A 16520-nucleotide genomic window follows, 5' to 3' on the forward strand; every position below is an offset into this window, starting at 1 on the left:
TATTCAGCCTTGGTGAGGCCGCAGCTGGAGAACTGTGTCCAGTTTTGGGCTCCACAATTCAAAAGGATGTGGAGAAGCTTGAGAGGGTGCAGAGGAGAGCCACGTGCATGATCAGAGGCCAGGAAAGCAGACATTATGAAGAGACGCTGAGAGCCATGGGACTCTTCAGCCTGGAAAAGCGCTGGCTCAGGGGTGATCTGGTGGCCACCTGTAAGTTCAGCAGGGGTGCTTACCAGGATTTGGGGGAACGTCTGTTCACCAGGGCTCCCCAAGGGATGACAAGGTTGCACGGTCACAAACTCCTCCATGACCATTTCAGGCTGGACATAAGGAAGAACTTTACTGTCCGAGCCCCCAAGGTTTGGAATAGACTGCTGCCGGAGGTGGTTCAAGCACCTACTCTGAATGCCTTCAAAAGACATCTGGACGTTTATCTTGCTGGGATCCCATGATCCCTGCTCACTTCCTGCCCCTGGGGAACGGGGCTGGACTCGATGATCTTCCGAGCTCTAATGTCTATGAATCTTACTAAAGGACTCCCTACTAAATACTCACTCTTTCAAAACCAGCTGCAAGGCAGAGTGGACTATATGCTAGCTTTTACAACAGAAGAAGTTCCCAATCTAAGACTGCTTGGAAATATCCCCACCTTTAGGAGGAGATCATCTCTGCTAGGTATCAAATATTTTTAGTCCCTTAACAGATGTTTAAAATGAGTCTGTCAGTCAGTTTGTGCATATAATCTCATTTGGGGTCATTATATGATCTTGGACAAAAGCTCAATAAACTAATTTAATCTAAATCAGTTAAGTCTGATACTACATCTATTCAAGTTTATCTTGAACTAGTTTTGGCCACTTTGAAAGCAGTTTATATGCACTGAGCTTCTGTTGTGTTCTGATTTGAACAGGTTTCTAATCACTTATACCGGTTTATGAGTAATTTCTGTTCCTTACCTATAAATCCATGATGGCTAGAAAGGAATCCATAAGATAAGTTTTTCTTTTAAAAGAATTGTCTTTAGCTCTGAGAGATCAAACACCGTAACCCGCTGACCTATTTAAGTGAAGCAGTTCACTTTCCTTTCCCTGTACTCTACAGCTTGTTCTTAAATCAATGCAACACACTTTCCTTTAAGGGGTCATATAACAAGCCATGGCTTTTTCTGTACAGCTGTTATTAACACACTGCTAAAAACATGGTTTGAATAAGAAAGATGCTTAAAGCAACAGAGAAAACAGATCTCCCTTGAGCAGTCTCAACCCAGGCAGCATCTATGTGTAGAGGCATTTTATTTTTCCTGTTCTGTTTGAGAGATATAGTATCAATGCATCTCTATGCAATGAAAAATTAGCACCAGCCTATATATCAAAATATGCTACACTTCAGGGAATCAGTACACCAAACATGCCAGGCAAGTCCTGGCTTCTGAGTCCTTTTTTCTCAGTAGGCCTACACTGGACTAAATGACTGCTAGAACCTGCAATTAGTGCTCCTCCAACATCGCTATTAATAATAGCTAGAGGCCATATTCTAAGTCTATGTGAACTGATGTAGTATTGCTGAAGTCCTAGGAGCTATGCTATGTTGATTTTCATTGGCTGGGATTCTGATCATACATTTTGAGATTTGCTAAAATTAATGAATGGTTCAGCAAGGAGAAACTAATTCATATTTTAGTGACTTGCATGGTAAGGTGGTGACAGATGAGGATCAGAATGCAAATCCACTCTTTCAACCAATATACATAGACTTGTGACTCTATTTTATATTACTCTTGCTTCCTGCTCCCCTTTTTTTGTGTCCTGGGATAACATGCTAGATCAGCCACAGTAACTCTTTTCCTTCAGAAAGCTAGATGAATATAGCAATTGATCTTTTCTGCTAAAACCAGGACCCTAATGTTGTCACCACTTCCCCATAGGCAATATCATTTTTAGAATTTGCAAAGGCTACATGAGCCAAATTTGGAGAGAGAGGGCAAGTTTACATGTGCAACTAATGCAAAGCAATAAACTCAGGAACTTATCACACTGCAGTTTATTGCTTCCCAGGTGCTGCGTTTACATGTGCACTCAGGACTGCAGCACGTTGAGCCTGCCAATCTGGGGCTGCTCTGAGCCAGCTCAACATGCTTTGGAGGGGCTGGTTGGGGCACAAGGGTGCTCCAGTGTGGGTCTAGCTGGCAGGCAGCCCCCACACTGAAGCACCCTCATGTCCCAGTCAGCTGCATCAGTGTCTACATGTGCGCTGCTGTACTATCCTGCTGCAGAGTTAGTTTACTCCTGCCTAAAGCACTGCATGTGTAGATGCGGGACATTTACTACAGAGCTAATTAGTCAACTCCTCAGTAAGTGTCTTGTGTAGATGTGCCCACCAGGTATCATCTTAATCTGATGCTAGCCCACCCCACCTGGTACACATTGGGTACTCTGGTTGAACTGGTGCTGGTGAGGAAAAACAGATGTGACAAAAATTATTTGGGATTTGGAAAAGGAGAGGCAATTAATTACATAAAGGCTCCTTTTCCTGCAAATCCTGGGTTTTTATTTTCTCTTGAAAGTATTCCATAAACAATTTTGCTGTAAAAATAATATTAATATTGGGTACAAAGGCTGTGTCTCCACAAGGATTTGATCTGGGAGCAGTTTACTTGTGAGTAAATTACTCATAAGTAAATGCTCATGGATAGGTATCTACACATGCAGAGACTTGGGAGAAGATTTGCTGCTCATGGCAGCAATCTGCTCCTGCCCCCACTGATCCTGTGCTGGTCCCCTGCCACAGCCAGGGGGAGCCCCCCACTCCCTGATCATGAGGGTGAAGTGGGGGCTGGGAGATAAGGATCTCCCAGCCCTGCTCCCCAACTGTGATCTCAGAGCAGGGGTTTGGGAGCTCCCTGCTGCTGGGGTGGGGGAACATAATCCCTGCCCAGGCTCCGGTGGTGGAGCCAAGCCTAGTAGCCAGCAGCTGCCAGGAGCAGGAAGCAATCTCCTGCCCCCTGCTGCCCAGCTGACTGGCAGCACATTTGCTCCCAGTCAGGCATCTACATGAGCGCTACTGCACAGTGACTAATCATGAGTAAATTTGCTACTTGCATTTGCAGGTACCAAATTTACTCGTGATTAGAGTAGTTTACTGCACAGTAAGATTGTGCATGTGTAGATGCACACACTTACTGCTCAGTAAATTACACTACTGTGCAGTAAACATCTCGTATAGATTCACCCAATGACCACTGCATTCAGTAGTTACTGGTCAGTAGGGCTGTGTGAAACAGCACCTTTCTGATTTGACTTCCATTTCGACAATTTGATGGAACAGTGTTTTGTTTTGAGTTTCATTTAATTTCGAAAGCACGGTTCCATTTCATTTAATTGAAACTGTTTTGCTGTTTTGATGCAGTTTTGATGTTTCGTTCATAAGTTGTTATGGGGAAACATAAAATGCAGCAGGCAGGCAGATCGGGGGCTTGCCTGCACCCCTGGGAGGGCTGTGGGGGCTGTGCCAGAGTCCTTCTGGGTGTGCAATCCCCTGATCTGCCTTCCAGATGAGAGAAGATTGGTTCTGTCACCTGGGACCAGCGCCAGGAAAATTGGTGCTGCTGCCGGTCCCAGGTGGCAGCACCCGGCTCCTCTCTTCCAGCATGCAGATTGGGGGCTTTCCAGTACCCCTGGGAGGGCTGCAGGGGCTGTGCTGGAGTCCTCCTGGAGGTGCGGGCCCCCAATCTGTCTGCCAGATGACAGACTGGTGCTGGGCACAGCCCACACCCAGCACGGGGAAGATTGGTGCTGCTGCTGGCCCCAGGTGGCAGCACCCAGCTCCTGTCACCTGGCAGGCAGATTGGGGGCATGCACCCCCGGGAGGACTCTGGCACAGCCCCTGCAGCACTCTTGGGGGGTGCCAATGGACCCCCGATCTGCTTGCTGGCTGACAGGACCCAGGTGCTGCCACCTGGGGCCAGTGGAGCCAGGGCAGATCAGCTTATGCAGGGACCTGCCACCCCAATCCCAGGGTGGGGAAGGGTCCCTGCATGAGCTGATCTGCCCTGGACCCTGCACCTTCCTTGAGCTGGTTCCAGTATGGGGCTGGGGCCAATCAGCTGGTGCGGGGAACCTTCCCCCACCCTGGGATTGCGGTGGCGGGTCCCCGCATGAGCTGATGTGCTGCAGCTCAGCTGGTCCCAGGCAGCAACACCCAGTTCCTGTCAGGTGGTAGGCAGATTGGGGGCCTGCCAGCACCCCTGGAGGGCTGCAGAGGCTGTGCCAGAGTCCTCCTGGGGGTGTGTGCCCCCTCTCTGCCTGCTGGGCGACAGGAGCCAGGTGCTACTGCCTGGGGCCAGCGGCAGCACCTATCTTCTTGGCACTGGGTGCGGGCTGTACTCAGTGCTGGTCTGTCATCTGGCAGGCAGACTGGGGGCCCACACCCCCAGGAGGACAGTGGCACAGCCCCCGCAGCCCTCCCGGGGTGCAGGCAAGCCCTCAATCTGCCTGCCAGATGACAGGAGGCAGGTGCTACCAGCTGGGACCAGCGCTGAAGCCAGGAAGCCTGGCTCTGAAACTCAAAATGTTTTGAGTTCCTTTGTTTCATTTTGAAGCTGTTTTGAATGCTTTTGTTTTATTTCGATTTTGCTGTTTTGAGCTCGAAACACATCGAAACAGCTTTGAAATGAAATGCTGAGCAAAATTTGGCATGCTGTACTGGTCAGCATTATTTTGGTCAGCATAACAGCTAGAATCTCCATCTTTAGTGTAATGCTTGAGAAGTGTCAGTTGTAAGAAAATTAGATTTTAGCTGATGGTAGAGTTTCTGTAAATTATTCAGTACTATAAAACAGCCTGTTGCTGGGGGAGAGTTGTAGCAAGCTGTTTAGCTGAAAGCGTAATCTTGTTTTTATGTTCAAATCTTATATAGTCAGTCTGCTTACAGTACTGCTGTCTTTAGATTTAATCAATATCCTAGTATAGTTCTTGAGCTGAAGAGGCAATAGTATTTTGGGAATAAATGTAGTTTGGGCTTGGCTAGAGAAGCTGTATTTTAATGGTTATCTTGTTTAGGTCACAAGAGGGATGATCCAGTGTGATCTCAAAGAAATTATGGGCCAGTGGTAGCTACACCATATGAAGGTTCCAGCAAGAGTTCTGTTTAAAATAAAACTAGCATCTTCTCTACAACTAGACTGTTAGTCCAATCCATTTGAAAAATAGTGTGCTAGTTCAGGGGCCCAGGTCAGCCTATTTTTCGGGCTTTAATGGGACTTGACAGGCATAGGTCTTCTGGCTCTCTCCAGGGAGTTGAGTTTCACTTGCAAATGTCTGTCACAAAATGTTAATGATTTATGCTAGGTTGTGTGAAACTCCACTAGACACTTTCTCTAACACCTGTTGCTTTTGTGTAAGCTTGTGAATAATATGGCTGTGCAAGCTGTATCAAACCATACATGGGCTTTGAGTATGTCTACACCATTTCCTTGGTGGCAGTCCAGGGAGGGATGCTCCTGCACCCACCTGACCTGCCCATTCCTTCTTTCCCATGCTGAACCTAGAACTACAGTGGTAAAGCTGCTCAGGGGAAGGAGAACTTGGGAAAGTCATACCCCTTGATTTGTAAAACTGTTTAAAAAACAATTTTAGTTTCACCAACTTTGTTTCTGGTCACTAATAATCCCAGTATGATCAATTACTATTTAAGAAGCAGAAATTTATCCTAGTGTCCCGACCAATAGGATAAACTGTTTTGTACACCTATAAATTGTTCTTATCCTAGAGGCAGTAGGAAAAACAACTCCTAATTTGTATACTAATGTATGAAATGCTGGTGGATCTTCAGGAGGGAAGGAGTCACATCAGTATAAGATTATTTTCCAAGTAACAAGATATTTTCCATTAATTTCAGAAATAACCATTTAGAAACTTACCAAACTTTGGTATATGTGGGAAGGAAGATTAAGTCCAGCTTTTAACTAAAGAGATCTTTAACATCACCTTTTGTTCTACTTTTCAGTGGCTGTTCCTGCAGCCGTACCAGCTTGTGAACCCAAGACTAACGAGCCCTACCCAGCTCCACGTCTCTCTCTTTCTTCAAGGACAACTATGGTTGTGACCATGGAAACTGCCTCCCAGGGCTTGCAGACAGTCATGAAGTGGAAAACAGTAGTTGCCATCTTTGTTGTGGTTGTAGCTTATCTGGTAACAGGAGGGCTTGTCTTTCGTGCCCTGGAGCAGCCCTTTGAAAGCAGCCAGAAGAATACAATAGCCTTGGAAAAGGCAGACTTCCTTCGGGAACATGTTTGTGTGACCCCAGTAGAGCTGGAGACACTGATTCAGGTAAGACATATGGGGAAGACAGGAGCCCACAGCTAAAGAAGGAATATTTTCCTTTTTTTGGATCTTTTTCATGTAAGTTGTGAGAAATAAGCTTGGCATTTCATTGATAAGCCTAGCCTGTGGGGTCTGGATGGCTCATGGGTGTCTGGTAATGAGCTAGGAGGCATTATAGCTCTGAGTCCCTGTTTGAATCCTACCCTGGTGAGAAGTGACAGATAACTGTCATCTCCTGACAGCTGTTTGGTGTCTTGTGTGAAAAGAACTGGTCTCATTCCTGGTCCTAGGGGTCCATATTGCTGAAAAGCACCATCCCAAGGGGTATCCTCAAAGGAAGCCTGAAGATTCAATGGCCACAGAGACTTGTTAATCCTTTCTTTGTTCCTTTGTATGGTATAATGCAGCCAACACATTGAAGAAAGGGCTGTCTGGCTGCTGACTGTGCTGTACATGCTTTCTGGTGATGCAGAGGACTTGTTTGCTTGCCATGCTTCTAAGCAGACATCTTTCACTGAAACTGAAGCAGCAAGGAACTGGTTCCATTTACTTGTTGTTAGGGCTGTGCTGTATAACAGCAGTTCTTGCTGGTTTGCCTGACAAAGCCTGGGGATTCACAAATAAACTGGCTATTCATTGGTTAAAGCCTAAATCATGCACACAAAGTTCGGAATTCTTGTAGGAATTCTTTTTTGATAAAGAAGATTAAAATTTCACTTAGAGGAGGGTAGAAATAGTTATTTTATTTTAAAATATAGTCAAGTGGCAGTAATAATTGCAGGCATGACTCACCTGAAGTTACTTAACTTAACAGTAGGGTTGAATTTGGTCTAGTGAGGTTATTACTTCAGTGTGAAAACTGTCCCAATTTACTGTGAGCAATTTAAACTGCAGCACTGAGACTCAGTAATGAGGTAGAAAGGTATGAGCTTTATTGATGATGTCTGCAAGGCATAAGCATTCATTCTGCACTGACTGCAGTCATATCTTAACATGAAATCAGCTTATTGCAAAACCAGTCATGGATTATATATAGGAACAGATCCTTCTTGGCTGTTGTAAACTCCCAGCCAGGACCTGTAGGATTTGTTCCCAAAACACTGTAAATGGAAGTTCAGATCTATTCAGTAGAGTGATGCAAAATGATTGCAAATTCAGAACTGTCATTTCAAGACAAGCGCTGAATTCAGAAGATGTTCACAAAAGGTTTTCTTACATACATAAACCTCACAGAGGTTTATACCAGTTCGTTTTACATGGTCAAACCCAGAACACAGAAAACAGTAAATAGGAGAGTGTGCATGGGAGAGGAAGGAACAATCCTTGTTTAGAGGACATGTAAATTTATATTTCTGCTGTTTGAGTGCTTGTTTGGTTGCTACTGGTAGTTTAAAGGTATTATGGATGGTTCCTTTGCATAGTTTCTTAGGATAATATATGTTGTGAATAGGATAGAAATCTTGTAGGTCCAGGTACAAGAATTTTCATGACTTTGAGCAAACTTAATATGACATGCTTAAAAAGATACACAGTCAGCAACTAGGGGAGTAAACAAATATATATTCATAGAAGAGGAATTTGGGAGATTGTGTCCTTTTCTCAGGCTAAAAAAGAGAAGATAATAATGTTTCTGATGCAGCAATGGAAGTGGCCTGAAGAATGAAGGAAACAATGATGACTGGATGCTGAAGCTCTGGTATGTACATTATCCCTGAGTGGGCACCTGACAGAAGGTATTAAAGCAAGAGATTTTACTAGAAAGAACTTTTAGTAGGGGTTGTTGAGGAATAGAGATTCAGTTTAAGATTATTCTTGAGTTCAAGGGGCTTGTAGAAATGATGGAGGTCAGGAGAGAGGAGGCTTCACAGGAGGGTCAAGATTTGTAAACACTTGATAACCAGGATGGCTTTGAGGGCTGACTGCTATGTGAGAAGAATGATCCACAGAAGCCTGTGACCATGAAGATAATGCAAAGAAGATACAAGCTATGGAGAAAAAATACATCTGGGAAACAAGTTTGCTGTGGTGGAGAGTGTGAAGGAGGAGAGAGCAGCAAAAGAAAGTGAGACAGGAAAGAAGGAAGCTAATTCCACACGAAGAGAGGAAGAGAAGATGGAGTCAAGGAGAAATAATGCTGGGAAGTAAAAAAGGTAGAATGATTTGCAAACAGAAAGAAGACTGGAAGGGAGAGCACCTGAGATTTAGAGCAGGAAGAGGTAGTTCTTTGTAGTTGGGATCTCCTTGTTGAAAAGAGCTGACAGATATGCCACCAGAACAAACCCAAAAACTATGAAGAGTGTACTGGGAGCAAGGGCATGAGATCCTCAAAAGGATTCTGATAGTACCAAATTGAAAATACTTGCATCAGTTCTCACATTTGGACAGATGATATTGTTAGATGGCACTGGAACAGATCAAGAATAAGCACACCAAACTAGAAGAGATGTTAAAAAGAGTGGTAGCTCACCTAGTGTCCCACTGATTTTTTTTAGTACCCAGAGAAGAAGGATGAATGCAAGATAAGGCAGTAAAAATCAATAGATGTTTCAAGGATCAGTGCTATGGGAACAGTGTAGAGATGTTCAGCCATTTGATGGTATTCATGCAGAGAGGACTCTTGTTGATAGATAAAGTCTACCTTAGAATCAGGCTAGCACAACTGTTATGAGCTGTAAAATAAGAAATGAGGGGAAAGAGACTTGAAGGACTGGAGCCAGAGCAGAAGGTACGGGAGGGAAAGGACAGCTGTGGGGGGGAGGGTACATTGTGCAGTCTCCCCTGCACTCCCTGGGAGCAACACATATGGGTCTCTTATATTATTCACCCCCCACCCCATGGTCTCCCCTGTGCCCCTCCTGCTGTGAGCCCCTCCCCTGCCAAATGAGCCTTCCCAGTCCTGGTCAGGCAACGGCTTGATCCAGCTTCAGCTCTGAGCTTGGTGCTGGGGCTGAAGCTGGAGCTGAGCTGCCACCTTCCCTGGACTGGTAGTTGAATCTAAAACCAGGCTTTTTCGCCACCACGATGACTGGAGAAAAACCTGGTCTTGCATTCAAGCAAATATAACCATTTCTGTGTCTGGTTTTGATTCCCGTGTTGCAGTTGTGACAAGTGATTTCATAGATTCCGTAGACACTAGGGCTGGAAGGGACTTTGGAAGATCACTGAGTCCAGCCCCCTGGCCCAGGGGCAGGAAGTCAGCTAAGGTAAAAGGATCTCAGCAAAATAAGTGTCCAAACATTTCTTAAAATAGTCCAGAGTAGTTGCTTGCACCACCTCTGAAGGGAGTCTATTCCAGGTCTTGGGGGCTCGGACAGTAAAGAAGTTTTTCCTTATGACCAGCCTAAAACGGTCTTGAAGGAGTTTGTGACCATTTGACCTCGTTATCCCTTGGGGCGCTCTGGTGAACAGTCATTCCCCCAGATCCTGATGCACACCCCTTATGTACTTATAGGCTGCCATCAAGTCATCCCTGAGCCTGTGATTTTCCAGGCTGAAGAGTCCCATGGCTCTCAGCCTCTCTTGCCCTCTGATCATGCACGTGGTTCTCCTTTGGATTCTCTCAAGCTTCTCCACATCCTTCTTGAATTGTGGAGCCCAGAATTAGATGCAGTACTCCAGCTGAGGCCTCACCAAGGCTGAGTACATTTGGGAGGATGCCATCCTGAGATTTACTTGAGAAGCATCTATGGATGCAAGCAAGAGTTTTGTTTGCTTTGCCTGCTGTGACATTGCATTGGTGGCTCATGTTCATCTTGTGGTCAATCATGACCCCCAAGTCTTTTTCAGCCGTGGTGCTAGCGAGCATTACTGCATGATGGCACAGTAACAGCCATTACGGCACCGTCCCAGAGGTGCGTGGTTATTTTTCGGAGCTACGTCGCCGTAGCTCCATACTATAATGAGGTAGTTCATCACGGCTTATAGCACAGCATCACATATAGATGTGCCCAGGGAGAAGAAAATCACACTAACAAAGATATAACATTGCATAAAGAAATTTCAGAGGGAGAAGAGTGAACCCAAAGAGACAGAAAGCACTGAGACTGATAGTAATTAGAAAGACAATACGCTTAGGGAAAGGATTAACTTTATTCTGGCTGGGCAATTAAAGATAGTCAACCAAAATGTATGTATACTAATACAAGGATTCTGGGCAAAAAAAAAAAAAGGAGGAACTAGAACTGGCAAAAAAAAAATGGAGGAACCAGTTCAGGATGTGACACTTTTCGTTATATAGTGGTAGAAACCTGGTAGAACAGCAACCATGACTGAAATGCATCATATATTTATAAACAGCAGGAGTTCCTTATTTATTCACACATCACAGTCACCTTTTCCTCAAGAATAAGCCTTCCAAAATTGGGTGTCTGTTAAGCAGAACATCTGATTTTCTGCCCAAACCAAACACTACACTGTAAGACAGTTGCCACTTCTTTTCCTCCTTTTCCTTCAAGCAGCCACATAGAGGGAACAGTGGAGTCCAGCAGAAATAGATTCAGGAGGATGCAGTAATGCAATCACAGCTGTCTTTGATTCCTGCTCCTCCCAAAGTTTAAAACTAACTGGCCATGTCTACATGAGAAGTTGACTGCACATTCGTTACTGTACAGTCATTTAGTACTTGTATAAACTTATACTAGTACTTGTATAAACAAGTATTAAATGACTGTGCAAGCATTGCCAAACAACATTTTTATGACACTAGCTGCACAGTAGCCTGAGACTACTACACTGTAGCATCGTGTCACACTTTCTGCCATGCAGTGCTACTGCACAGTAGTCATGGGCTACTGCACAGTCAGTGTCTCATGAAGATGTGGCCACTGCCTACCAACAGCAGCAGTGGCATTTCTAATCAGGTGGCTGAGGAAGTTAATTATGGCTCATTGCAATCTACCTGATTTCTGCTAATCTCTCTTCCTACAGTCCTTTCACCTTTTTAATGGCCTTGATATTCCACTAATCCAGCTATCTATTCTTCAGCAATTTGCTGCCTATTATCTACTTCTAGCTTTTCTTCTCCTATTTCACAGCCCTTTGGACTGTTTTTAGCTCTTTTCAAAATCCTACCCCATGGAGTCCAGTCTTCACCAGAAGGTGTATTTAACAGCTTGTGGCTGAGCAGCCAAGACTAAACAAGCCAAACTCTTTCAACTCTCCTCTCATAAAGTTGTCCATTTTCCTACTCATCCTAGCAGTCTTTCTCTGCATCTATTTCAGCTGAGCTCATCTTTTTTGAGCATGGAAGCATGTATTTGAATGTGGACTCTTCCAAGGTCAAACAGCGTCTGGGATTTTGGCTCAGATCTTTTTCTAATACATATCAGGATAGTGCTGCTGAGGTTAACATTTCCCATAACTTTTGAGGTGTGATACATAATGGAGCAGTGCTAGGTGGGTTGTAATTTTTTAATTTAAAAGGCAACAAATTTGCATGTTCTAGGTGTGAAAGCTAGTCATGAAAGATATGCAAAGTCCTTGTTTTTCAAACAAACAGAATACCTAATGGTACAATAAAGTGTATCAACAGGATGGCAAACATTCCAGTCTATGGAGTTCAGGGCTTTCTTAATGTCATATGTTTTCCAACTTGATCCGTATGCAGGTGTCAGTTCTTGACTGTACACAGTATTTTGTCTTTTCTTTTACCTAAAAGGTTGTGGTATTAAGATAATAAGGAAGCATGTTGTGTTACTACGAGCCAAACATTATAAGCAAACTTTCTCTCTTGTGTATTTAGTAGATCTGTAGGCATTTTACTGGGTAACCCAGAATTATTTCTAACATAAAAGGCTTTAGCAGCTTAACATATTGAATAGCTCAAGACCTGTTAGTATTAAATATTTAAATGTATTTTGTCAATAAAGAAGACTTTCCACTTGATTCTTCTGCATGACTGTCTGACCTGGATCAGAGATGTGGTTAAATATAATACAGAAGCTGTGGTTGTAACCAAGCTGAGTGCAAGAGGGCAAAAAAGAGTTTGAGAATAAATGTGAAGGGGGTTAATATTTGCTTTCACACCTTTGTGTTGATGATCTTTAAAAATGAGAACTCCTTAGCTGGCACAGTGGATTTACTGCATTGCACCAAGTGCTTACCTGTAAGAGTTCAGAATAACGGTGCTGATGTGGTAACCTCACTGGGTCCTGGCTGCTGTGCTATATGTATTCATCACAAAGTTCTATGTAAGGGAGATATGTATTATTAATATTACAGATTACATTAAAGTGTTTAGATGAATGCATAGATCATACTTTCCAGAATGAAAACAGTGATTCAGCTCTGAGTTCCTGGAGAACATTTCTGTGGCACAAATACAATAAGGGGAAAGAAAGGAATATTTTTATCACAGGGAAAGCCTTATGGCATTTATTTGAAAGGAGTAAAGAGAGATTTTGAAGAGGAGAAATAAGGTATGCCATGTAAGCTGTGTTTGCAAGGTCAAAACTTCTTTTGTGATTCCCACACTCTAGTGCCCTGGACCTGGATCTCTTGAAGCGTCTTGCTGTTACAGGCAAAACTTCAAAGAAAGATGTATGGCCACTGTATGAGGCATGCAGAAACATTAGTGTAGATGAAATGTCTTTCATATTTCTCTGCCCTCCAAAATTATCTGCAAATACAATGTGCTTTGCTGATAGTGCCCAGAGATGAGCCCAGGCTGTGATGTTCATATATGAAGGTACTCCGATCATATAGTAATGAGTGCAGCCCCAACAAGTGCCCAGAGATGGGAATCTAAATCTAAATCTAAATATTTTCCAAGTTTGTGATTTTTCTGTTTCATCCTTTATTATAATAAGCCTATATATTACACTCCAGGAAAGATGTGAGCTTCTCCAAGTTTGTGCTTACCTATAGGGTTTTAGCTCAGGTCCATCTAACACTGATGCATGCTGTGGAACAGAACAGTTTCTCTTAGCAACAACTCTCTTTCACAGCACATGCTGTGTGATCCCAGCTCACCTGGAGTGGAAGGTTTTACTTTTTTCAGCACACATCTGTTTCTGAAGACTAATTTACTGCTGGGAAGCAAATTCATTATTTAGTACTGATGCAATCTACAACTTGGCTTGAATGACTCTATGATCTACTGTAAACATACAACAATAAGGAACTGACCAAAACAACTCTATTCTAACAGCCCATTCAAATCAGGGTGTTTGCATTAAATTAGTTTGAAACTGAATTTTGAGAGAAAGAAAGAATAAAAGCTGAAATGTGGTAGAGGGAAAACAGGCTTGACTATCTCTGTGCTTATCTGTGTAGTTCCTATTTGCCTAAATACTGAAGCATAGTAAGATTCAACAAAGCATTATATATATATTTGGAACCCTGCCCCCCCCCAACCACATTTGCAGTTAAATTTGCTAAGAAAATTAAAAATCCTTATGCTACAGGGCATAAGATAATCAGTAGCTGGAGCTCTCCCATGGTATTGTACTGTTTGAGTATTCTGAGGTCACATCTCTGCATGTAATATCAGGCATTACCCATGATCTGAGACACATAACAGAGTATTGCTGTGGGTTGGCATAGCAATTCCTATGGATCCAATTAGGAAATATACATTCTGTTTTCACTACATCACCCAGACTGCACTAAGTGAGAATCTTGGAATTTGATCTGCTAGAAATAGATGTGACAAGATGGTTTAATAACTTTGTGGGTATGTAACTTCAGTGGGTTTTTTTTGTATCCTGTGCCTTCAGATTTTAAGTTAGAAGTGTAGGCTATGTTAATCCATCCACATACTTGGAAATCAGGTTTATGAAGGGATACAAATGGCTGCAGTAAGGTTTGCCGGTTGGTCCATAAGGCAAGACAAAATTATATGAAGCAAAGAACAGAGTTATTAAGGTAGGGGTCTAGCCAGGAGTTACCATTTGGGATTTATTGATATTGATAATGCTGTTACTTCTTTGGATAGGCTTTTCAGTGTATTCGCCTTCCTATGCCAAAGATAGATAAGAAAAGGCAATAGGAGAGCTCCAGTGTCTAACTGCTTGAATGGAGCACAACTATCTTCTCATGCCTTTTGACAATAGACGAAAGAGAATCTGGGTGGCTTGACTGAGACAAAAGAAAAAACCTAAATGGAGCAGAAAAAAGGGTCTTCTGAATAAGTTAAAGGAGGAATTGTTTTTTGCTGATGATGCAGACAAGACTGGCTGAGTAGTATGGAAAGGAAACTGGCAGTTGGCTTCGTACATCCTGTTTAGAAAAGCTATTTTCTATATATGTCAAATTGTTTTTCTGTCCCTTATGTTTTGTTTCTTAAACTATCAACTTTAGAGACAAAAAAACCTAAAAAATAAAAAATAAGGACAACATTCAGATAGCTTTAGTGTACCCTTGCCTTGATCAGCAGTGAACAACTCCTATGGGCTGGATCCAGCCCATGGATCGCTGAATCTAGGCTGCAGAACTGGAGGACTTTGATGGCATTTCTACTGTGAGGGCTTTGCCTGTGCTGCAGCTGGAAGGTGGGGAGCTTTCCTTGTGTTGTGGCCAGAGGTGACCCAAGCGGTGTGCACGGCCTGGGGCAAATCAGCCCAAGCAGGGCCCTGCCCCCACTCTGATCCCACGGGCCCCAGACCAGGGATGGCCCTGTTTGTGGCAGTAGGTTGCTTGGAAGCACTAGCACACCTCAGACCCGGGCTTGGCTTCTTTGGCCTGCTGTTTGAAAACATTGCTGACTGCTGCCATAGGCGTTACATTATACAGTAAAAGCTTTGTTATCTGGCATGAGTGGGGTAATGGGGGTGCTGGTTATCTAAAAATCCCGGTTATCTGAGAGTTATCAAGGAAGACAGGAGCGCAGTGCGGCCACCCCTGCTGGGAAGAGCCCAACACTGCCCTGGCCCCAGCCCACAGCGGCAGCCTGCCCTGCCCCGTACAGATCCCTTCCCCCCCACTTCTGCCACAGACTTGGTGCACATGCCGGATAGACTCAGCAAAGATTCTGGTTGCTAAAGTGAGGAGTTGTATTGGGGGATATTGGAAATTCTGGTTAATAGAGTATTCTGGTTAGTAAAATGCCAGCTTACACAGCTTTTGCTGTAATCTAGTGGATAGATCCAGCTGGTTGGAGACTCTGTCAGAATACCAGGGGTTGTCAAAAAACTGGAGGCTAGACTCAGATGGCAGTGATGCTTCTGATTTCAGAACCACATTAACTTTTTAATTTTACAAAGTATAACATTGTGTTGTGGTGTTCATCCAGACTAGGGCACAGGGATTGTGAGCATGGAGGGGGTTTAAGGCACAAGATATGGACACCCAAGCAAATCACAATGAATTAAAGGTGGCAGGGGCATTCTGCATGGCAGTCGTTCCATGGTAGTGTCCTGTGTACATGCTCTTATCTCACAGAAGCCAAGAGCTAAACCATGGTAGTTTACCTGTTAGTGAAAAAGGCCTAAGCTAACTGTGGTTTTGTATTCATTCACTGTTTGGCAATAGCACACACATGGACAGGATACAAGAGCACAGTGATTTATAGAATGCCCCCACTCCATTTTAATTTGCTGTAATTTGTTTGTTTGTTCATATCCAGAGGATTTCTTTGGTAGGTAAAATAACTAACAACAACAAAAACTAAGGTATGTTATAGATCCAAGTGTCCTAAGGATCTCCTAAATTTAAGTAAAAGTGATAGCAAGTTTGCAATGCACTAATATAGGAATATATAATAACATATTGATAGACCATTATTATAGCATTATTAAGGTTTTTCCCCCTGCTCAGATCAGTAATCACCACGGAAAAATCTGACTGTGGGGGAGATCAGATTAACTCACCTTCTGATCTAGACATTCAAGGAATAAATATGTTGTTACTTGATATGTCAAGTTGAAGTGATGGTGAAGATGACAAAATGACTTTCAAAGCTGCAGATTAACCCTGATTTCAGTAGGAATAAATTCTTGCTAAACAATTCCCATTCACATAAAACACTTGTTAAACAACATCAGCAATGATAATATTTGCACTTACGGTGACTTTCTGCTAAGGATTTCAGAGTGCTCTGTATGTGATGGGCTTGATCTCTAATCTCTTTGGACATTCAGCTTGTATGAGAACTGATGCGTTTAGCCCTTTTATTACTACTCTTCATACAAATTGTGAGGTCTCCTTTTTGGATCTGGGCCAATATCGTCTGTTTGTTTAATGACAGAACTTTGATATTCCATT

At 43.3% G+C, this 16520-nt stretch overlaps 1 protein-coding gene across 1 annotated transcript in view; it reads left to right on the forward strand.

Moving 5' to 3' along the window:
* Positions 1–16520, forward strand: part of KCNK10 (potassium two pore domain channel subfamily K member 10) — a 220139-nt gene that overhangs the window by 88257 nt on the left and 115362 nt on the right. Inside the window, exon 2 of the mRNA XM_019518690.1 lies at positions 6004–6326. Within this exon, the coding sequence (XP_019374235.1) occupies positions 6004–6326 (323 nt within the window). The remainder of the gene's footprint in view (positions 1–6003; positions 6327–16520) is intronic.

This window comes from Gavialis gangeticus, unplaced genomic scaffold (assembly GCF_001723915.1).
Source record: "Gavialis gangeticus isolate Ggan-Ray unplaced genomic scaffold, GavGan_comp1, whole genome shotgun sequence".
In the NCBI taxonomy this organism is placed as follows: Eukaryota; Metazoa; Chordata; order Crocodylia; family Gavialidae; genus Gavialis; species Gavialis gangeticus.